Raw genomic sequence first — 25,189 nt, forward strand, 5'->3', positions numbered from 1 at the left:
CAGAGTGTGGGAGGAGGAGGAGGAGGAGGAGGAGGAGGAGGAGGAGGAGGAGGAGGAGGAGGAGGAGGAGGAGGAGGAGGAGGAGGGGAGGAGGAGGAGGAGGAGGAGGAGGAGGAAGGGGAGGAGGAGGTTGGCATCTCATTTGCTGCCAACTCTTCAAACCCAGGCTTTACGAAGCTTTCTAAGATATGAGATAAAGTTATGTGTTTTTTGTAAATTGTGTAACTTTTTTTTCATAATTCATTCAAGTCAAAGTCAACTTTATTGTCAATCTCTCAGTTTGTTTGTGTACAGACAGAGAGATCGAAATACCGTTTCCCACAATCCCGAATATAAAAACAAATGTATATAAAAACATGTGTGCCAATATGTATATACAGTCAAGGACATGTGCACACATTAAGACCTAAATAAAAACACACCAATCAAATATACAAAATAACAGTCACTTCAATATCTTTGAGAATGTGCAAAAGAGATATTAGTGCAAGCCACTTACATTACGCTATTTTCTGCTGTAACAATGTACATCTCCCCTGATTCTGATTCTGATTCTGATTATGGCACGTTGTGTGTGAGTGTTTAAAACCTCTCTACTTTATCCTCTTATTTTTCCTACAATGTGGAAATGTGACGATCTGGGTTCACTCGGATGTGTTAAGGAGTGAAATGTGCAAAGAGAAATATTAGTGCGAGCTACTTAGGTAACATTAAGCTGTCTTTGGCTCGTTTCCACTGTAACAATGTGCATGTCCCCACTAAGGTATTCTGACTCTGATAATGGCACGTTCTGTGAGTGTTTAAAACCTTTCTACTTTATCCTCTTATTTCTTCCTATAATGTCGAAATGTGACGACCTGGGTTCACTCGGATGTGTTACGGAGTGTAATGTGCTGCCCAGTTGCATTAGTGTTTTATTGGGAGGATGTGGCGCAGGGTGCTCCTCCTCGTGTAGTGTGCAGCGGGACACTCTGCAGATTATCCCGTTCCTTCCACTCTCCTTTTACGCGTCTGCAGCACAGTGATTCAGACCCTCCGGATGTAGGAACAGGCAGGACTGCTTCCACAGATGGAGAAACCACGCCGGTTCTGTCGCTGTGGACATCAGTAGAGGAAGATATTCACGGTGGTCTTCTTTCTCCTCCTCTCTTTTCGACTCGTTTTTCATCAAATGTGGGACGCGCGTTCTCTGCGAGGCGTCCGCGGACTGCTCTCCTCCTCAGTGGCCGCTTGACCAGGGGGGATCCCGGCTCCCTTTCAACCCTCTACTCCCCCAAGGAACAAGAGGAGTTTGCATGCAAAAGGTGGTTTATCTCGGCAAGGTGAGAGAAACAGTTTGTCTGTGTCAGTTTCTGGACACTTTGAACACACACCAGCAGATCTCACGCGTTGCGGGTGCAGCTTGGTTTGAGACTGATCACCATACAGGGTTGGATTTAAAAAAAACCTACAACAGAAATCGCCTCTGCAAGGCTTTGAGATTTATAGGACTGCAGAACAAGTTAGGAGGAATGGATTACTAATGCGATGCGGCTTTAAATCCAACACACTCCTACTCACTCTGTCCCATTTGCATAGTGAAATAGTCTCTGTAGTGGCCAGTGTTTGCTACAGAGAATCAGGCAAAGTCAAAACTGTTGCATTCAAGAAAATCCTCTTATCTTCAGTCTGAACTATGATGTTAAGCCTTGCTTCTAATTCAAATGGTAACCTGCCACAATACATGATTAAAGACTCCAATATGTGCAACTTTTTACATCATTTTGAGGACTTATCCAAGAGCAAAGGGCATCAATCATTCAGTTCAACATACAAACCCTTCACAGTGGCTTTTTGTATGTGCAAGAGGTTACATTAGTCAGCAAATGTGATTAAAATGACCTAACATTTATTAATTTAATCAAATAATGAGAACACTTGAATGCATTTTGAGGTTTATTTTGGTTCATTGCTTCCTGAGTCCTTCTCTGAGCGATGGGACTGCAGAGAGAGCAGGGTTTCCATGGCTTCACTACACAGCAGTGCAAAGCAGCCATATTGACAGTTAAAACAAAAATTATTGATTGTTCCTTAGAAATGTGATGAAAGGATCAATGACGGCTGTTCTTTATGACTGACTTTAAGTAACAGGTGTGTCAGGAAAGTGATGATATCTAGCTGCCTTGAAAAATGCTGAACACTGCAAAATGTTAATCTCATAACCTGTCTCTTTGTTTCCTCAGCCATGGAGGGACTTCCCTAAAGAGGATCCAACATAAATCAACATTCTTGGGACTTTTTTATTGTTTTGTTTTGTTAGAGTAACATCTCCCCCTTTTCCATCACCATGGCTGAGAAGATTGGACCAGGGTTGAAGTCCTCGAGCATCAGGTCCAACTCTTCTCTTCCCCCCGAGCCCATCGATATCGTCCGCATCAAAGCAAGGTCTCGCAGAGTTCGCCTCAACGTTGGGGGGCTGAATCACGAGGTCTTATGGCGAACTCTGGACCGATTACCAAGGACTCGCCTCGGGAAACTTCGAGACTGCAACACCCACGACTCCCTGATGGAGGTGTGCGACGACTACAGCCTCAACGAGAATGAGTACTTCTTCGACCGCCACCCGGGAGCTTTCACCTCCATCCTGAACTTCTACCGCACGGGGAAACTGCACATGATGGAGGAGATGTGCGCCCTTTCCTTCGGCCAGGAGTTGGACTACTGGGGGATTGACGAGATCTACCTGGAGTCCTGCTGCCAGGCGCGATACCACCAGAAGAAGGAGCAGATGAACGAGGAGCTTCGCAGGGAGGCGGAGACGATGAGAGATCGAGAGGGCGAGATAGAGTTTGATAACACCTGCTGCCCCGACAAGAGGAAGAAACTCTGGGATCTCCTGGAGAAACCCAGCTCCTCGGTGGCTGCCAAGGTAAGAAACCGAGACAGCAAGTGTGATCACGCGCCGCCCCCATCTCACATTCCCCGAGCCCGGATCATAACACATTACAAGCACACCTATTAAAGGCCTGTACTCCCACCTGTAAGAGATATCCATGGGTTCATGCTTTTGAATGTTAAACAGGCGTGCACTGTACGCTCATCTGAGGCCATCTGTCTGACTCTGTCTTCTTAATAGCAACAGTTGATGGATTAAAATAGAGTCTTTGGGTTCCTGTGTGTGTCGTAATAGCAGAGAATGAAGTAGATGTGAAATCACGGTGAAGTCAAATGGAATCACTGCAGGAGCTAGATTTAGACTCGATTTGTTTTGACAGAAGTTATTGGCTGTGTCAGCTTTCTTTGCCGGGATGAAATATGTCGATGTTCACCAGTTAAGCCTCTTTTCTCATGCAGTGGAATTACATGTCAGTGTTGAGCTGTTTTCTCATGAAACGTGGACAATAACCGGGGGTTTTCCTCTCACACGTAGTACACAACAGCAGATAGACTTACTGGAAATAGGATTGGTTCAGAGGAGGTGTGGTGCTGGGCAAAAAAGCTGTTAAAACCGGTTGTTAATTTGGTTTTAAGTCTCTTTCTGTTACTTGATTTTGCTGCAAGGGTTTGGACAGAAGTTGTTGAATCTCCAGGTGTTTTTGTCTAAATGTCCCTTCTTCTTCAACCCCTGGATGTTTGTTTTCTTTTGGTTTCACATTAGCTGCGGTAGAAACCTTATCAAAAACTTGCTTGCAGTGAATTCTCCCTACTCTTATCACACATTGGAAGTCTCACAGCCTTTGTACTCGGGAGCTTTCCTATAAAATCTGTCTGACGTACAATCCAAATTATTCTGGCATTTGCATTCATGATGGTGATGACATCTATATAACTCCTCCTCCTCCTCTTCCTCTTACTCCTCTTCATCATCCCGACCCCCCACTCTGAATCCTCAATTAGTGCGTCAACCTTTACGAAATCCAATCACTGGTCATTTAGCTTTCCTCTCCTCTCCAGTGTCCTGATCCCATCATCGATGCAGTGCAGGGATTATATTCCCAGTCAGAGGGTCATAATCACAGGGTCCAGTGTGGTGTGTGTGTGTGGGTGTGTGTGTGTGTGTGTGTGTGTGTGTGTGTGTGTGTGTGTGTGTGTGTGTGTGTGTGTGTTGTGTGTGTGTGTGTGTGTGTGTGTGTGTGTGTGTGTGTGTGTGTGTGTGTGTGTGTGTGTGACGTCATCCTGTATGGGAGATATGCAGCTCCTGTTGAGCTGCTGTACATGTGTTGCAATGTTTCGGCTGTTTGGAAATCCTTCAAGATTTTATTTCAGACCTCTGGTACCTTGTGCTAAATGTACAGCTTGGTAGTCAGCTTTCAAAATGACAAATATATTGTAATGACTCTGACAACATATGGTTCAGATGGAGGAATAACCACTAATTTAGTAATTTATGACTTGTTTTAGAAATGTTTCATGCTAAAAAGGTCAAAATGCAGATTTGTAGCCTCTCTAAAATGGAGATGTCATACTTTCCTTGGGTTTATAAGATATAAAAGTAAATATATCTGGGGTTTGGATTGACAGAAAGACATCCCCTAGGACTTGGATATTTTTGACTATTATCTAACTTTTTTTACGCTTCATTGATTAATCAATAACAGGAGGGAGTTGCAGTTCTGGTGATATGCCACTCTTCTCCTCCTCCCTGTGTTACTCCTGGCTTGTTTACACTAAATCAACGAGTGATTTGTGATTGACAAGAACCCCGCCTCAGCGTAATAATTTCCAGCTAGGCGAGAATCAATTTGAAAGAGGCCGCCGATATCTGAATTAAGTCAAACCGGGTGACAGCAGCGCGGTAATTTGACACGCTGTGTGATATCTGAAGTGATTTACCTCCGATCATCCTCCATTACTGCTGACCAGAGAGAAACAATACATTATCCGGATGAAGAATCGAACAGATCGCTCTCCGAGGGTGGAAAGTAGTGGAGTACAAATACTTTGTTACTGTACTTAAGTACTATTTATGTACAACTTATGTTGAACACAAATACCTGTACTTTCTACTTCTGACATGTTGAACACAAATACCTGTACTTTCTACTTCTTACATGTTGAACTCAAATACCTGTACTTTCTACTTCTTACATGTTGAACTCAAATACCTGTACTTTCTACTTCTTACATGTTGAACACAATACCTGTACTTTCTACTTCTTACATGTTGAACACAAATACCTGTACTTTCTACTTCTTACATGTTGAACACAAATACCTGTACTTTCTACTTCTTACATGTTGAACACAAATACCTGTACTTTCTACTTCTTACATGTTGAACACAAATACCTGTACTTTCTACTTCTTACATGTTGAACACAAATACCTGTACTTTCTACTTCTTACACGTTGAACACAAATACCTGTACTTTCTACTTCTTACATGTTGAACTCAAATACCTGTACTTTCTACTTCTCACATGTTGAACTCAAATACCTGTACTTTCTACTTCTTACATGTTGAACTCAAATACCTGTACTTTCTACTTCTTACATGTTGAACACAAATACCTGTACTTTCTACTTCTTACATGTTGAACACAAATACCTGTACTTTCTACTTCTTACATGTTGAACACAAATACCTGTACTTTCTACTTCTTACACGTTGAACACAAATACCTGTACTTTCTACTTCTTACATGTTGAACTCAAATACCTGTACTTTCTACTTCTTACATGTTGAACACAAATACCTGTACTTTCTACTTCTTACACGTTGAACACAAATACCTGTACTTTCTACTTCTTACATGTTGAACTCAAATACCTGTACTTTCTACTTCTTACATGTTGAACACAAATACCTGTACTTTCTACTTCTTACATGTTGAACACAAATACCTGTACTTTCTACTTCTTACATGTTGAACACAAATACCTGTACTTTCTACTTCTTACACGTTGAACACAAATACCTGTACTTTCTACTTCTTACATGTTGAACTCAAATACCTGTACTTTCTACTTCTTACATGTTGAACCCAAATACCTGTACTTTCTACTTCTTACATGTTGAACCCAAATACCTGTACTTTCTACTTCTCACACTTTGAACCCAAATACCTGTACTTTCTACTTCTTACATGTTGAACACAAATACCTGTACTTTTTACTTCTCACATGTTGAACCCAAATACCTGTACTTTCTACTTCTTACATGTTGAACTCAAATACCTGTACTTTCTACTTCTTACATGTTGAACCCAAATACCTGTACTTTCTACTTCTTACATGTTGAACTCAAATATCTGTACTTTCTACTTCTTACATGTTGAACTCAAATACCTGTACTTTCTACTTCTTACATGTTGAACTCAAATACCTGTACTTTCTACTTCTTACATGTTGAACTCAAATACCTGTACTTTCTACTTCTTACATGTTGAACACAAATACCTGTACTTTCTACTTCTTACATGTTGAACACAAATACCTGTACTTTCTACTTCTTACATGTTGAACCCAAATACCTGTACTTTCTACTTCTTACATGTTGAACTCAAATACTTGTACTTTCTACTTCTTACATGTTGAACCCAAATACCTGTACTTTCTACTTCTTACATGTTGAACTCAAATACCTGTACTTTCTACTTCTCACATGTTGAACCCAAATACCTGTACTTTCTACTTCTTACATGTTGAACTCAAATACCTGTACTTTCTACTTCTCACATGTTGAACTCAAATACCTGTACTTTCTACTTCTTACATGTTGAACTCAAATACCTGTACTTTCTACTTCTTACATGTTGAACTCAAATACCTGTACTTTCTACTTCTCACATGTTGAACACAAATACCTGTACTTTCTACTTCTTACATGTTGAACCCAAATACCTGTACTTTCTACTTCTTACATGTTGAACTCAAATACCTGTACTTTCTACTTCTTACTTTTACATTTTTTAAACACGAGTATGTACTTCTACTTGAGTAAAGGATGTGTGTACTTTTGCCCTCTCTGCTGCTGACCTGTTCACTTTGGTTTTGGGGGAAGCCTGTGAAACCTTAAAGGGAAATCCCACCCTAATGCACATTGACGTTCTGCTGAGTGCTCGACGAGGAGAACTTGGAAGTGACTTAATGTCCAAGTCCTCTGAACGCACCGAGGTTATCCACAGCTGAGAGAACATTTGGAAATAGACTGCCGGGGCCGATCTGTTGTCAAATAGCAGCTCCCAGAGGTCAGGGAAGCCTATAATGGCGGCACTGAGAACACTTGAAAGCCCTTGACCAAAACAAAAAATGCCATTACTAGTCTGGAACACAGCTGTGCGCTTTCATTCAAAGCAACCTGAGCCCTTTGTCCAATGCAATCACTACCTCTCTGCTGCAATCAGATATCACAGCCCGTCATTCAGCTCTGGAGCACCTATGGCGCTCTCTGCCCTCAAAAGAAATGTTAAGCACAAGAGCTCTGACATTTTTTTCTCAAGGGTCAATCAAGCTACCATTACAATCCTCAGTAATAACGCTTGTGCACGCTTTGGGAGTTCTGAGAAGACCTCACGCAACGGAGAGAAACTGGGGCGGAAACTAGACATTTCTTCCTTAGATTAACGGTTTATAAAATGTCCGGACAAGTTTCATCAAAATCCACGGCTTTAAATGTTCTTATTTGTCGGATAAGATCAAAACAGATTTGCATGAAAAATGACTTTTAATGAAAAATCTAAAGTGAGGTAAGAGAGAGAAGGGCTTTGTGTTTTATCCAGAATCATTAAATAAACTGCATTGAGTCAAACAAGGCGGATTTATCGGACATTTTGAGCTTCTTTGGTCGTTATTTGATTCCTCTCAGACACTAAGATAAGAAGTATTTCATGGACTTAGACTAGAAATAAACAAGAAAGTAGAAAATATACATGTTGAATTACAAATGTACTCTCACAAAATATAAAGCAAGTTATTATATATGCATGTGAGGGATGGAATATTAAATATTAAATAGAATACAAATGTACAGTGAGATTTGTTATACAATTTTCTCAAAGGCTTTAAATGTCCTTATTTGTCGGATAAGATCGAAACATATTTGCATGCAAAATAACTTTGAATGAAAAATCTAAAGGGAGAAAAAGGTGAGGATGGGGGGGGGAGAGGATGATGTAAGAATTGCAGTCATGAAAGTCACGCCTCAGGATGCTGAGCTGGATCTTTTGCAAACCTTTCCCCATGAATAATGAATGAAATGGTCATAACAAAAAGGACACGGGCTAATGCAAGGCCTCTCTGTGGTAGTGTGGACTCTGGGTTGAGTGTGGTTATTAAGTCATACTTGAGTCATAGGTGCGTAGACAGGAATTAAGGCAGTAAAAGACTTGGAGCCTCTTGCCTTAAAGGTCACCTATTATGCAAAATCCACTTTTTTGTGTCCCCTCTGTGGAAAGAGACTCTGAAAGTTTCAGGAACAAAGATTCTCTCTCTTTTTGATCCATTTCTATAAAAACCTGAAAATGAGCTGATCAGATTTTGGCCACTTTATGATGTCATAACGATGTGTTGTCTTGTGTAACCATTAGCCAATCAGCAACCAAGGTAACCCCCCCCCCCCCTTATCACCTAAATGTCCTCCTAGAGCACCATTGAGTTCTTTGTAACCAAATGTCTCTCAGAGGGGCGTGGGGAGGGGCTCCTTATTTTCATCTAAAGCAAGGGTGTCAAACTCAAGGCCCGGGGGCCAAATCCGGCCCGTGACTTCATTTTATGCGGCCCCACAAGAGCTTGGAAAGAATATAATATGTTTATTATACGGTTACATGCCGATTTACAGAAGCACGTTGCCCATAAACTACATGTCCCACAATGCATTTCAAATTGGAGTTGTTTCTCAGAATCAGAATTTTTTTCTTCAAAATATTCCTATTTTCTCAGAATCTGACTTTTATTTCAAAATGTCACTTATTTATTTTTTGGATTTTGACTTTTTTTCCTCAGAATTTGGCTTTTCTTTTTAAATCATTTTGTGACATTCTCACTGAAGAGACTTGCAATTATTTGCCCCAGACTTCTGCTTTCAGACTTAATTATTACCCTATCTGATAATAATCCAATGCAGAGGCAATGATGTAATATAATACATTATTTTATATATATTAAATATTTATATATGTATTTTATATAGTCTATAAAACCGGCCCTTTGAGTGCTACCATGATGCTAATGTGGCCCGAGATGAAATTGAGTTTGACCCCCCTGCTCTAAAGTAACAGACAGAGAATCAGCACTTTGGAAACAGGGCTGAAACAGAGGGGATTATGGGTAATGCTGCAATGATCTGTTTGGTGTTTCAGCCAATCAGAGACATGTTCTGGATATATCTGAGACCTGTGATATATTGATGACAAACAGAATAATAGGGGACTTTTAAATGCACTAGTACTCACAACTCAAAGAGGACTTCACTTGGAGTCTCTTGACTTAAAAATACTTCATTCAAATATGTCAAAGCGTGTCATGATTTCATAAATGTCCCTTTCGTTGCTCCATCAACTGATGCTATTAATTCCCCAGCATGACACTTCTCTGCTCTCTTCTACGCTCTGTTGTGATTGGTCAACAGCTTAGAGATGTCCCGCCCCGCCTATCATGTACAATATGTTGTAGCGCTAGCCAATAGGAGTGTTCCATAGTGATGTCACAATGTTCTAGAAGTAAAAAAAGGAGTCCAATGGGTAACTAACTGTATGACACACTATATAACACTAACCCCTCGCCCCTCTTCCACCTGGCTCAGCACTTTTTTACTTTTGTTATTATACTTGCTTGTAAAGCGCTTTGAGCACCAGGAAAAGCGCTATATAAATAACATGTATTATTACTATCACTACAGGTAAGGGAAAATAGGGCTTCTTTAGAGAACGAACGTCACTTTATTCAGCTCCAGTTGGAAGAAATGGCAACAAAGATATTTTTGTTCTTGTTCAAAAACTCTCGTCGACAAAGCGAAATTGCATTATGTAAAAGCTTTGGTTGAAATTGGGTTCTTTCGGACTCAAGACTAAACTCCTAGGGCTTAGTACTTTAGACTTGAGTGCAAAGACTTGCTCGTGGCTTGCAGAACAAAGACGGGTCCCATTTCTTTTAGTGTGAGTCCGGATGTGATGCCTCTCCTCTGGGCTCTTGTGTGTAAACCTACAGGCGCTTGCAGTTGAAAACACTTAGTTGGATTTCCATCACTTTGAAAATACAACTACAAAAACCATTTTTCTTAAGTGCTACATCTCTGCTCTGCTCAGCTTATAGCCGCCGGTGAAGCGCCGTCATGTGCTCGAACATTATATAAGATTAGAGTGGCACTCTTGTTTATAGAATACAGGAGATGGATGCATTGTTTTGTAACTGTGGGCTATAATTTCTATTAATCCAGCAGAACGTGTCATCCTTGATATTGAGCCAGAAGGATTTGTGCTGGCCTGACCCTCTTGTGTTTACAATGAGTCACGGTGTAGTCGTACAGCAAATACACTTAGCACAAGCTCATAAAAGGAAGCCATATCCAAATTACTGTAGTGCTGTAAGGAGCTTGAATAACACAGGCTTCTGCTTTTGTATTTTCCTGTGCTTTCTTTTCTGTGCTCAGATGAGATCAATATGCAGGGAGAGTGAAATAAATACCAGGACTTCCCCGCACAATTAGAGAGGGTTTCAACACATGAATCAGGCTGTGGTGGATACATATTATTTTTGCAAGAGCAGCATATTTTTGTTTTGATTTGTGTCCATGCAAAGCTTCTAGATCAGAAACACCCCCTCCTTTTCATTCACTTTGGAGTCTGCTCGCTCTGGGAAAATAATGGCCGAGGATTCAGAGCATCTTAAAGAGATCAATGTTTCTACTCGCCAGACATTTCAAGTTGTGCTTTCTATGGGTCCTTCCCCCCTCCCTGCATGTCCAGCCTGCTCCTAATGTGGACGAGCACCATTACTCTGCCCTTTATCTAATAATCTAGTCTAGCTGGTGGGAATGTGGAGCTGTGGGCCTGCAGACTCGTGCTGTTCGTCCTCCTACGCTCAGAAGCAGCCAAACTCAGTCCACTGCAGACTCTGAGGATGATGGCATTAAACAGCTCTGTAACACTTTAACACAAATGCATATCAAACTATTCTGTTTCCTTGATTACAGCCGATAAGGATGATGGGTTTTTAGTACGGTCTTGAGCAGAGGTGGGAAGTAGTGTAGTACAAATACTTCTTTAATGTACTTAAGTACATGTTTCTGGTATCAGTAATTTACTCCACTATTTTCTGACCACTTTTTACTTTTAATTTTTACACTTTGAACACAAATACCTGTACTTTCTACTTCTTACATGTTGAACTCAAATACCTGTACTTTCTACTTCTTACATGTTGAACACAAATACCTGTACTTTCTACTTCTTACATGTTGAACTCAAATACCTGTACTTCTACTTCTTACATGTTGAACACAAATACCTGTACTTTCTACTTCTTACATGTTGAACTCAAATACCTGTACTTTCTACTTCTTACATGTTGAACTCAAATACCTGTACTTTCTACTTCTCACATGTTGAACTCAAATACCTGTACTTTCTACTCTTACATGTTGAACCCAAATACCTGTACTTTCTACTTCTTCATGTTGAACCCAAATACCTGTACTTTCTACTTCTTCATGTTGAACCCAAATACCTGTACTTTCTACTTCTACATGTTGAACCAAATACCTGTACTTTCTACTTCTTACATGTTGAACCAAATACCTGTACTTTCTACTTCTCTCATGTTGAACCCAAATACCTGTACTTTCTACTTCTCACATGTTGAACACAAATACCTGTACTTTCTACTTCTACATGTTGAACTCAAATACCTGTACTTTCTACTTCTATGTCAGGTGAACCCAAATACCTGTACTTTCTACTTCTTACATGTTGAACACAAATACCTGTACTTTCTACTTCTTACATGTTGAACTCAAATACCTGTACTTTTCTACTTCTTACATGTTGAACTCAAATACCTGTACTTTCTACTTCTCACATGTTGAACTCAAATACCTGTACTTTCTACTCTCACATGTTGAACTCAAATACCTGTACATTTCTACTTCTCACATGTTGGAACTCCAAATACCTGTACTTTCTACTTCTTACATGTTGAACCAAATACCTGTACTTTCTACTTCTTACATGCTGAACTCAAATACCTGTACTTTCTACTTCTTCACATGTTGAACTCAAATACCTGTACTTTCTACTTCTTACATGTTGAACTCAAATACCTGTACTTTCTACTTCTTACATGTTGAACTCAAATACCTGTACTTTCTACTTCTCACATGTTGAACACAAATACCTGTACTTTCTACTTCTACATATTGAACCTCAAATACCTGTACTTTCTACTTCTTACATGTTGAACACAAATACCTGTACTTTCTACTTCTACATGTTGAACTCAAATACCTGTACTTTCTACTTCTTACATGTTGAACTCAAATAACCTGTACTTTCTACTTCTTCACATGTTGAACTCAAATACCTGTACTTTCTACTTCTCTACATGTTGAACTCAAATACCTGTACTTTCTACTTCTTACATGTTGAACTCAAATACCTGTACTTTCTACTTCTTACATGTTGAACTCAAATACTTGTACTTTCTACTTCTCTCATTTCCCAAACAGCTGGTTCCTTTAGTCTGAATGTGTGTTTGATGCGTGATCATTATTCTTTAGAGTCATTGCGTGCCTATTGATTTGAACACGATCCGTGTATCCATCATTTCCTGGTCTTCTCTAAAGAAGAGGGACCAATGGAAACGTTGTCATGTTGCCGTTGTTCAGCATGGAAACATTCATTAGCTAACAATGACATTATTGTTCTATTAATATAAAGGGAGGTCAGGTACTCTTTAAAGCAGCTGCTAGTTATGGGTACTTTTTACTGAAGTACATTTCAAAGTTCTTTACTTTCACTTGAGTAAAGAAGTTTAGTCAGTACTTCTACTTTCACATGAGTATTTTAAACACGAGTATCTGTACTACTTGAGTAAAGGTTGGGTGTACTTTTGCCATCTCTGGTCTTGTGTTGTATTTTGCGAGGTTATGGGGAAAACTACTGGCACGATTTTCATGAAACGTAAAGGGAGGATGTAACATGTGCCAAGGGAGAAATGATTACACTTTGGAGTGGATCCGAATCACTGACTAGATACAGGCATTATTTTCTACTTCTGGAAGCGCCTGGGCCGAGGTCTGTGATCTCTCCGTGCTCTTCCAATTAATTTCAGCAGTGACATTAATGCAACGTTTGAAATGTAACAGGATGTGCAAACTAAAGCTTCCTGTTGTTTTATATCTCTGTAGACAGACACTAACTCGCCATCCTTTCAGGAAGCATGTGGCTGTGTGTGTGTGTGTGTGTGTGTGTGTGTGTGTGTGTGTGTGTGTGTGTGTGTGTGTGTGTGTGTGTGTGTGTGTGTGTGTGTGTGTGTGTGTGTGTGTGTGTGTGTGTGTGTGTGTGTGTGTGTGTGTGTGTGTGTGTGTGTGTTGATGTCGTTTCTGAAAGTGTGAGAGTCAAAAACAAAGAGGCCTTTGGTCAGCGTTAAATCCAGACTCCTGCACGGCGTTCGCCCTCAGGTCAACTGTGTCATTATCATCCTTTCATCTGTGCATGGATTGTGGTCCGTCTTCAGGAGGATAGATCGATGCGCATTGGCATTTTATGGAAGAGATGTTTTCAGTCTTCACTTATTTAGTGAAAAGTTGCCCACTTCGCTGACATTGATGGATGAAATCAGATTCTGGGGTTTGTGGGTCGTGAGCCTGTCTCGCACTGCAAAAATGTAAAATCTTGCCAAGTATATCTGTCTAATTTCAAGTCAGAATATGTCGTTCCACTTGATACAAGACTTAATAAGTGAAGTCTTGTTTTTAAGCATCTTTTGAAGTCAAAGTCTTTTAAAAACATCTTATTTTAGAGGAAAATCTCCACTAACATCAGTCAGCTGAACATGTCTGAGCATTTCTGGCTTTCTTTGTTACAAATTCCCTGATTCTGGTCAAATATAGTTATAGCTAAATACAAGATCTCATTTTTCTAATCATCCCGTCTTTACTTCAAGAAATCTCACCACGCCATTTTGTACTTGTTCCATTGGCAGATTTGTTCACTTATTCAAAGCGATAAGACCCCGCGGACCCCCTGGGTAATATACACTTTGGAGGTTAGACCCCATCATACTGTGATGGATTTAGGGGGGGGGCACTGGTGGTGCTGAAGGGGGATTCAGATCCTTAATGATGAGGGTTCTTCTGGGCTAGCCTGGCCCTGGATCTGATGACTGGAGGTGAAGGAGGTGGAGGTGGAGGTGGGGTGCATCAATTCTCTGAATGATGCTGGCGAGGGAGAGAAGAGCCGATTTAAACGTTTGCCGGGTGTGCTGTGATTGGCTTGTGGGGGATGAGACGTGTCTGATTGGTTTAGCTGGGGGTATGACGCACCCTTGCTTATTGAAGGAAGGGCGAGTGAGTGAGAGAGAATTGTGAATGAGAGTGTGCTGAAAGAACTTGCGCTGAGCTTCATTTCTCTAATTTCTAGTCAGAATATGTCGTTCCACTTGATACAAGACTTAATAAGTGAAGTCTTGTTTTTAAGCATCTTTTGAAGTCAAAGTCTCTTAAAAACATCTTATTTTAGAGGAAAATCTCCACTAACATCAGAAAGCTGAACATGTCTGAGCATTTCTGGCTTTTTTTGTTACAAATTCTCTGATTCTGGTCAAATATAGTTCTAAATAAGTTCTCAGCTAAACACAAGATCTCATTTTTCTAATCATCCCGTCTTTACTTCAAGAAATCTCACCACGCCATTTTGTACTTGTTCCATTGGCAGATTTGATCACTTCTTAAAAGCAAAAACACCTTGTTTTTATTATACATTTACTTCCAGCATTCTTTCCAGTGCGGTGTTTTTAAGTCACGCTGATAACAACCAGATATTATTATTCAACTCTTATCTGGCCCTTTGCCATATAAGTCATCAGTATGCATTAGAGCAGAGGAGCTTGTTGTTTAGGTGGACTTCTCTCTCCTGCAGACACGCGGTTACATAAGCTTCCAGCGGCCTCTAATCACTGCAGCCGAGCATTTAGGAAGCAGCAGCACCTAAATCCTCTTTACCCTGCGATCATAATCAGATAAGAGACAACCTCCTAGATTATAGGTGACATGAGTTCTTATAGTCGTGCATGGGCTGAGGCAGCTGCTCCATCATCTGGATGTCGAGCACTTTAACCCTTTCCACCTCCAGAGAGCACCTGCATCATGAGGATTATCTTAAACTGAGATCAATGGTTTCAATAAGGGATGGTTATCACGCAATGCAAAGGGCAGAGAGGAGGGGGAAGCGTGTCAGATGCATATATGTTATACTCCAGCTGTTTGATTTGGGCTGATTTGTTGTAGAAACAGGAAGTGGCAGGTTTTAGATACGATACGATAATACTTTTATGGTCAGTTCAAGTCTGAAATGCTCCGTGCATCACAGCAGCTCCATGTGTAACATCAACAGACACATGTCAAGACACAACACATCAACAAACATTTAACATCACAGCACAATCAGTGAGAGAACAGCTGCTCAAAGAGCCTTCAGCGTGCTTTTGATCTGGATTCAGCTCTGTGTTCACTGTGAGGATCGAGGGAGGCTGTGGCTCAGTGGATAGTGTGCTGGACTTTGAATCAGGGGGTAGCAAGTTCGACTCCCACTGCAGTCAGCATGTCGTTGCGTCCCTGAGACACTTCACCCCAAATTGCTCCTGTGGGGATTGTCCTCAGTATTGAATGTATGTTAGTCGCTTTGGATAAAAGCGTCTAACAATCAAGTGACATGTGATTATAGATTGACTGATGCACAAAGGAGAAAGATACTCTTTAATAACGTGGGGCGTGTGATATAGTTTACACTCATGACGTCGCTGCATGTTCTTTAAGATTGTTGGTAGCTATACCTACGATAAGTCAAGAACTGTGACGTTTGAATACCAACCAACATCTATTTGTGGCTCCAGAAATATCTGACTTTCGCGGAGGAGACAGCTCCTTGTGTTGCGTGTGAAGTTACTGACCAACACCACATAAACCAAATACCTTAATGGCTTAAAGAGTGGATATCATTCCAACATCGTTAGAGGAAAGATTGTTTGGGTGCATTTGATTTCTGATATATATATGGCACAAATAAAAGACAAAAGGATGATTAAATCAGCAGTTCATATCATAAAAGCATTTTTCTAATTCAAAAAGCTTCTGAATAATATGTAATGATGTCAGATTATCTCTGGATCACATTTGTGTTTTTACAGCAGAGGTTTCACCAGGTCATGTTTTAAATGACGGGAACACTCAAAGTCGTTGAAGACAAACCAATCCTTTAATTGAAACCACGTCATGTTTTAATAATTCCAACCAATCTCTCATTGATTAATGTGAGCAGCCGGTGGGAAACACACATCCTCTCCTCTCCTTTTGCTTTGCTTTGCACAAACCTCCCTCTGCTGCTTTCCTTCTTTCACTTTCATGATTAGCAGAGAGGGAACTTTGCATGCAGAGGAATTACAGTCTGGACGCAGTTGAGCAGGCTTAGTGCACTCACCATGCATGAAGTAAATCATGAATGAAGACATCATTAAGTGAAACTCATGGACCAAGACCTCTGTTACTCAGGGATGGAAACAACAGGCGCTCTGAAAGTCAGCAGGACTTCAGGCGGATGAGAGAAATTCATTTTAACACGAGCATAAACAACATGGCCGATACAAGAAGAGGCTAATGAGAGGCCAGATGGTGCGAGAGGCCGGAAACCTCATTAGCATTTCTACTGTCATCCCCAGAAAACACCCCCACATCTCCACAGTGGATTCATCCATCATGGGCTGCTGCAACTATGGATTATTTCCTTAATCTGCTAATCCGTCAATTATTAATCAAGTCATTATTCAGTGTTTAAGTTGTTGATTTCCCAGAGGAGGGATCTTCAAATTGTTTGTTTTGTCCAACCGACAATCACAAAACCCTTAAGAGGTCTTAGTAAGAATGATAAATAAGCATTATTTCTTATAATTTAGATGCAAGAACTAGAGGATGTTTGGCTTTCTGTCTTGAATAATGACTTGATTGATTAATGCATTATAATTGCTGTCACTTAAGGGTATGATATGTAACGTCCCCACTTTAAAATGTCCTAAAATGACAAGACAAATGTTATATATTCAGTTAAGTGGACATACATTAGCCCAGATGATACTTTGTTGATATATCATTGGCCCATACTTGAACCTACATGTAGTTGAATAAAGTAAATGTTAGTATAGTAGAGCAATTCAGTTGCCAGCAAAGAACACTTACATAATATTATGTTTTATATCAAAAAGGCTTGTTGAGAAAAAGTTAGCATTTGAAGTTTGTGTCTTCCTGATGTCTTCCTAATTCTCCGCTATGCTATTATTTAGTAGCTAACTTTAACTTTCTGCTGTTTGTTGCACAGCAGGGAGGAATTCACCTTTTTTAAAAGTTGAAAACAATGCTATAAGAGCTGTTGGTAAAGTTGCATTCTGTACTAAAACAAATCTCCATGAAGCTAACGGTAACTGCAGCCGTCTGTGGGTTCATGATTACAATACAGGATTCATTGATGATTATTGGTCACAGCCTTTGCAGGTGGGCATGATTCCTCACCCTTTCATTTGTTTTCTTTAACTTCCTGAGTTGCTAATGTTCTCCTTCCTTCACCTGTCCGTCTTTCCCTGTCTCACCTCGTCCCAAAAAGCCTCAGAAACCGGCTCAGAGAGGAAGAGAGACGTCTTCCTAAACTCTCCGAACGCCATGGTCTCTATTTCCTGCTTCAGTGAACCCACTTTGCAAGAAGAAACCACACCTCTACACACACACACACACACACACACACACACACACACACACACACACACACACACACACACACACACACACACACACACACACACACACACACACACACAGTAGTGGTGTGTGCATTATGAGAAGAAAAAAGGACTTCACACACTTAGCCCACGTCCATTTCCACTAAACAGAACTTGCTGTGTGTGTGTGTGTTTGGGCTTGGCCAGGCTCTCTCAGGTTACACACACACACACACACACACACACACACACACACACACACACACACACACACACACACGCACACACACACACACACACACACACACACGTCGTTATCTGAAAGCCTTCTTAAAATTGTGCTGAGCCAGCGTTCAGTGTGTGCCACAACACAGTGAATCTCTCTCTCTCCATACTTGTCACCTCCTCTCCTTATTTACCGCCCTCTCTGCCTCCCTTTACATTCATATTTATTTTACATATCAGCATCTCCGTGCAATCGTCATTCTCGCTCCCCCTGTCCCCTCTTCATACATTTTGTCGGCCTTTATATACCTCAGAGTGAGTAGTGCTCCGACGCGGCGCTCCATCATGTTGATCAGAGCCTTCATTGGTATTCATTGTGGGGGTTTTTGCACTTCATCACTCAGGTGTGGGACTTTGTTGGGCTCTCTACGTCCTGCAATAAAAACTCAAACAGACCAGACGCAGCATCTTGTAAGAAACACCATCCCAGGGTTTGTTAACATTTAACAACCTATTAATGTGGCATACCCACTTAACGGGAAGAAACTCAGCTAACAGACGGTATGAACCATTTTTACTGAAACAAAACACCAAGCGTCTAAATCAACACTTAGTCCCACTGCAGTCAGCATGTCGTTGCGTCCCTGAGACACTTCACCCCAAATTGCTCCTGTGGGGATTGTCCTCAGTATTGAATGTATGTTAGTCGCTTTGGATAAAAGCGTCTAACAATCAAGTGACATGTAATTATAGATTGACTGATGCACAAAGGAGAAAGATACTCTTTAATAACGTGGGGCGTGTGATATAGTTGACACTCATGACGTAGCTGCATGTTCTTTAAGATTGTTGGTAGCTATACCTACGATAAGTCAAGAACTGTGACGTTTGAATACCAACCAACATCTATTTGTGGCTCCAGAAATATCTGACTTTCGCGGAGGAGACAGCTCCTTGTGTTGCGTGTGAAGTTACTGACCAACACCACATAAACCAAATACCTTAATGGCTTAAAGAGTGGATATCATTCCAACATCGTTAGAGGAAAGATTGTTTGGGTGCATTTGATTTCTGATATATATATGGCACAAATAAAAGACAAAAGGATGATTAAATCAGCAGTTCATATCATAAAAGCATATGAAACAAAACACCAAGCGTCTAAATCAGCACTTAACCCGTTTCAAACCAGTCTAACAAAAGGGAAATCCTCTGGCAGTCTCCCCTTGACCAGAAGTAGAGCTCTCAGGGAAAGAGTACTCGACTTCAATTGATTTTGTTGCCTCGGAAAATGCCGTGTTTTTGCGTAGTTTCCATGGGGACCGCTGTGTGCCATGGTGACTTATCGACACCCGGGGAGAAATGCATCGTTATCCAATCTGTGTGTGAGTTAGAGCAGCTGGTGGTTCAACCCCCACAGAAACACCCTGATGCAAATGTTAAGGGGAACACTGACGTAGAGATGCTGCTCAAATCTGCCGTTTGTGACATTTTTTAAACAATAGCTCTCACTGAAATCAAATCAAACTTTATTTGTATAGCCCAATATCACAAAACACGGTTGTCTCAGTGGGATTTACAGATTAAAAACAATGGATGGAGTTACAGCAAAATGACTAGATAGTGTGTGGAATAAAACAAGACAAAAAAAATACATATTTAATTAATTACCCAACAAAAACGTAATAAAATGAATACCATTAAATGCCAGCTCTAAGTGAAGGCTAAACATAGGTCATCTTAAAGATTTGGATACTCTCTGCCTCTCTGATTAAAACAGGAAGTTGGTTCCAGAGAAAAGGAGAGAAGTCACCGGTTATTGAGCAGCAGAGATGAGCTCACAGTCGCATTCAGTAAGGAGCCGCTGTGATGAGAAGATTTTACTTGCTCAAGGGTGGAAGAATCTGTTCTCAGAGCTGGGTTCAAGTTGTAGGAGAGAGATTGTAGGCACGAAGAGGGGTTACTGAGCTTAGGGAGAACTGAGGGACAGAACATTACCCTAACACTAATCACACAAACAAGACACAGGTGAGCAGGGAGGAGAGAACACAGGGGCACCAGGTGAACACAATCGGGTTATCAGGTAGGGAAAACAGACAGACAGCAACAGGCAAGACAGGGGGTGAAGACTTTCAAAATAAAACATGAAACCAAAGACAGAAAAAGACAAAACAACACAGACGTGGCAGAAATGAAGAGATTTAAGTAATTACATTTACAAGAAGAATACTGAGATAAAAGTGGTAGAAATGTTTTTCATTTGGACTTTGCAAGGTAGGATACACATCCGTGTGTGTATGAACGTGTATTATAATATTTACAACTTTAATTTTAATAGCGAGAAGCTGGAAGAATCGATTCTGTAAGACAGCGTTTAGGGCCATTGTGGGTCAAATATAATCATACTTACAGAGCTGAGAGAGGGGTAACGCTCAGAGAGAAAACGTAGGATTTCCAAGATTTACGTTTACGGGAAAAAATGTCAACTCATGTCAACTCTGCAGCACAAAACCAAATCATATTATTCTCTAAATTTGAATCTGATGTGATTTCGGCCCGGAATCACCGCATAATAACCATCAGTATTGGGAGGGAGACATTTCCCAGAAGAAAACGACATATGGATGAGATTGCACAGATGACAGATTCCTCCTCACGGCATCGTGTCTGTTTTCCATATGTCGTGTAATGAGGTTCATCCAGCATCCTCGACATAAGAACAAACACTACAAGGTTTGAGTAGATTCATAAGGAAGAAGATGGTAAGCCATTAATTAAACCCCTCTCCTCTCTGAAGGACACTCTGAAGGACTCTGAGGACGCTTAAGAGAAAAGAGACGGATAGCGTGGATTAGTGAGAGGTGCAGAGGGGAGGAGACACTTGTTAGGATACATGGTGACGGAGCAGAAGTGAATTGTGATTGGTCACACGTCCGTTCCTCAAGTAGAAGTACAGATACTCGTGTTTAAAAGTACTGACTAAACTTCTTTACTAAGTTAAGAGGGCTTTGAAATGTACTTAAGTAGTGGAGTAAAGTACTGATACCAGAAACATGTACTTAAGTAAAGTATTTGTACTAATCTACTTCCCTGATTGCGAGCACACGTGTTCCTCCTCTTCTTCCATCTCCTCCTCTTCCTCGCCTCACTTTTCTCTCGTGTCATCGTGTGGCTGCGCCGCCAGCTGTTTGCTGTCTCCTGCACCGCGGGACCTGACAGAGGAAATGATGATATCTCCTGCTCCTGTTCAGTGTGTGTGTGTGTGTGTGTGTGTGTGTGTGTGTGTGTGTGTGTGTGTGTGTGTGTGTGTGTGTGTGTGTGTGTGTGTGTGTGTGTGTGTGTGACATGCTTAATGCAACAGATTCATCTTAATACTTGAATTAAAGAGGCCCAATTATGCTATTTAGGGTTTTCCCTCTCCTGTAGTGTGTTTGAGGTTTTAGTCAATCAATCAATCAATCAATCAATCAATCAATCAATCAATCAATCAATCAATCAATCAATCAATCAATCCATGTTTATTTATAGCCCAATATCACAAATGTTACATTTGTCTCAGTGGTCTTCACAGTTTGTGCAAAATATCAGTATGACAATACGACACCCTCTGTCCTTAGACCCTCTGTCCTCAGACCCTCTGTCCTTAGACCCTCTGTCCTTAGACCCTCTGTCCTCAGACCCTCTGTCATTAGACCCTCTGTCCTCAGACCCTCTGTCCTTAGACCCTCTCTCCTTAGACCCTCTATCCTTAGACCCTCTGTCCTTAGACCCTCTATCCTTAGACCCTCTGTCCTTAGACCCTCTATCCTTAGACCCTCTGTCCTTAGACCCTCTATCCTTAGACCCTCTGTCCTTAGACCCTCTGTCCTTAGACCCTCTGTCCTCAGACCCTCTGTCCTTAGACCCTCTGTCCTCAGACCCTCTGTCATTAGACCCTCTGTCCTCAGACCCTTTGTCCTTAGACCCTCTCTCCTTAGACCCTCTATCCTTAGACCCTCTGTCCTTAGACCCTCTATCCTTAGACCCTCTGTCCTTAGACCCTCTATCCTTAGACCCTCTGTCCTTAGACCCTCTATCCTTAGACCCTCTGTCCTTAGACCCTCTGTCCTTAGACCCTCTGTCCTCAGACCCTCTGTCCTTAGACCCTTTGTCCATAGACCCTCTGTCCTTAGACCCTCTGTCCTCAGACCCTGTCCTCAGACCCTCTGTCCTTAGACCCTTTGTCCTTAGACCCTCTGTCCTTAGACCCTCTGTCCTTAGACCCTCTGTCCTTAGACCCTCTATCCTTAGACCCTCTGTCCTTAGACCCTCTATCCTTAGACCCTCACATCGTACAAGGAAAAACTTCCGGAGAAAACCCACAGTTTAAAGGGAAAATTCCTGTGTTTTAAGGGTAAAAATATCTCAGGATTCCAACATATTGTTTTTACAAAAGTCCTTTGACTAAATCACTGAATGTGGTGCACACTCCTCCTCCTCCTCCTCCTCCTCCTCCTCCTCCTCCTCCTCCTCCTCCTCCTCCTCCTCCTCCTCCTCCTGTAACCCAAAAGTCACAGCTTTGATCCCTGTGTGTGAAATATCAGATAAAAAATAATACCTTTATGATGTTCTCTGCACCCGGGTCGTTCAGTTTTAATCCTCTCCATTCATAAAATAGTGGGTGATGTGTGCTGAGCTGCAGCCGTCCATCTGTGCGCGGTGAGGCGAGTTGATCGTAATCAGATTATCACAGCAGGAGAAGATCCGGTGGAGCGAGGGCACGCCGGGACGAAGACGATCCCAGAGCAGGTGACCCGTGTCGGTGTCAGGAAGCAAAGGAGTGACACCTGAAGTGTGTGTGTGCAGGAAACACACTCGTACGGACACTTGGGAAGCCCTGCATGTCAAAATACAGCACCAAACTTCACAGACATGTTTTGTATGGCCCTACAATATATGTTTCCAATATAGCATGATAGGTCCACTTTAACTTAAAATGACTCAATGGATTGTGTCCCGCTGTCAGAGGGACACACACATGTCTCTGTGTGTGTCCGCTGTCAGAGGGACACACACATGTCTCTGTGTGTGTCCGCTGTCAGAGGGACACACACATGTCTCTGTGTGTGTCCCTCTGACAGCGGGACACACACATGTCTCTGTGTGTGTCCCGCTGTCAGAGGGACACACACAGAGACATGTGTGTGTCCCTCTGTCAGAGGGACACACACATGTCTCTGTGTGTGTCCGCTGTCAGAGGGACACACACATGTCTCTGTGTGTGTCCCGCTGTCAGAGGGACACACACAGAGACATGTGTGTGTCCCTCTGACAGCGGACACACACATGTCTCTGTGTGTGTCCGCTGTCAGAGGGACACACACATGTCTCTGTGTGTGTCCCGCTGTCAGAGGGACACACACATGTCTCTGTGTGTGTCCCTCTGACAGCGGGACACACACATGTCTCTGTGTGTGTCCGCTGTCAGAGGGACACACACATGTCTCTGTGTGTGTCCCGCTGTCAGAGGGACACACACATGTCTCTGTGTGTCCGCTGTCAGAGGGACACACACATGTCTCTGTGTGTGTCCGCTGTCAGAGGAACACACACATGTCTCTGTGTGTGTCCGCTGTCAGAGGGACACACACATGTCTCTGTGTGTGTCCGCTGTCAGAGGGACACACACATGTCTCTGTGTGTGTCCCGCTGTCAGAGGGACACACACATGTCTCTGTGTGTGTCCGCTGTCAGAGGGACACACACATGTCTCTGTGTGTGTCCGCTGTCAGAGGGACACACACATGTCTCTGTGTGTGTCCGCTGTCAGAGGGACACACACATGTCTCTGTGTGTGTCCCGCTGTCAGAGGGACACACACATGTCTCTGTGTGTGTCCGCTGTCAGAGGGACACACACATGTCTCTGTGTGTGTCCGCTGTCAGAGGGATGTGTCCTCCTCTATTCCAGGATCAGGAAGATTCGGGTCTGTCGGGTGTTGACATTTGGCTGAAGCTTTGCCAATCGATAGGATGACTCTCAGGTATTGACCGCTGCGTTCAGGGCCCGTCTGCCTCGCTGTATTTCACAGAACAAGGCTTTGTGTGTGCACTACAAAAACTCAAAATCTTCCCTAAGTATATGTGTCTAACATCTAGTCAGAATATGTCTTTACACTTTCTATAAGACATAATAACGTCAGAAGTAACACTGCAGTGAGATATTGGGAGACAATGCATCATCTTGTTGAGTCAAATAATCTTATTTTGAGTTTCTTTACATATTTATTGAGCATTTGCGGCTTATGTTATATTTTAACACAACATTTCCTGATTCTGGTCAAATATAGTTCTCAATAAGTTTTCTCCGAGCTAATTACAAGATCTGACTTATCTAAATACCCCATCTTCAAGGAATCTTACCAAGCACATTTTCACTTGTTCTCTTGGCAGCATTTTGTTCTTATTTGGGGTAAAAACACCTTCATGAATGTTTAACTTGGAGCATTTCTTCCAGCGAAAAGCTTTTATGTTTCTCACGTGTGCCGTTTCACTTTTTACAGCAGCTCTTCGCTTTATGTGATTCACCTTCACTGACTCACCTTCTTTGACGACCCACATCTGTGCTTTAGGAAATATGTTTACCGCATCTCCTCTGCCCTTAATCTCCCCTCAGTGTCTCCTATCATTCAACCTTGCTCCCCGCCACTTGTTCCTGTAATAATGAACATTTATGGCATTTCATTTGCAACGTGTGCTTGGATATTAATTCTCCAGCCACTGCTGGCCTCTGCTTCTGGCACAAACCCAACTAAGTATCCTTGTTTTGCAATAAATCCCACTTAAGTATGGTGACAGTATCTAAAGGCCGCCTCGCGCTCCTTAGCAAGCCTCCTCCCATTCTTCCGTAATAAATAAGGTGCCTGGAAGTGAATAACAATACTAATGTCGATGGATGAGTGTTGATACAAGGTGAAGCAGTGACGTTGCTATTCTCGCCTTTTTTGAGTGGTTTCTTCACCCGCTGTACAGTAAAGTAGTCCCGCTCTGTTTGGATCACTAAGGCCGCCTTAAAACTGCATTAATGTCAT

At 41.8% G+C, this 25,189-nt stretch overlaps 1 protein-coding gene across 1 annotated transcript in view; it reads left to right on the top strand.

Moving 5' to 3' along the window:
• The first annotated feature begins 999 nt into the window (after positions 1-999).
• LOC117546244 (potassium voltage-gated channel subfamily B member 2-like) overlaps positions 1,000-25,189 on the top strand; it is a 142,498-nt gene continuing 118,308 nt past the window's right edge. The window contains exons 1-2 of the mRNA XM_034216409.1: positions 1,000-1,322; positions 2,223-2,908. Of these exons, the coding sequence (XP_034072300.1) occupies positions 2,327-2,908 (582 nt within the window). The 5' untranslated portion in view covers positions 1,000-1,322; positions 2,223-2,326. The remainder of the gene's footprint in view (positions 1,323-2,222; positions 2,909-25,189) is intronic.

Source organism: Gymnodraco acuticeps, unplaced genomic scaffold (genome assembly GCF_902827175.1).
Source record: "Gymnodraco acuticeps unplaced genomic scaffold, fGymAcu1.1, whole genome shotgun sequence".
NCBI classification, from domain to species: Eukaryota; Metazoa; Chordata; class Actinopteri; order Perciformes; family Bathydraconidae; genus Gymnodraco; species Gymnodraco acuticeps.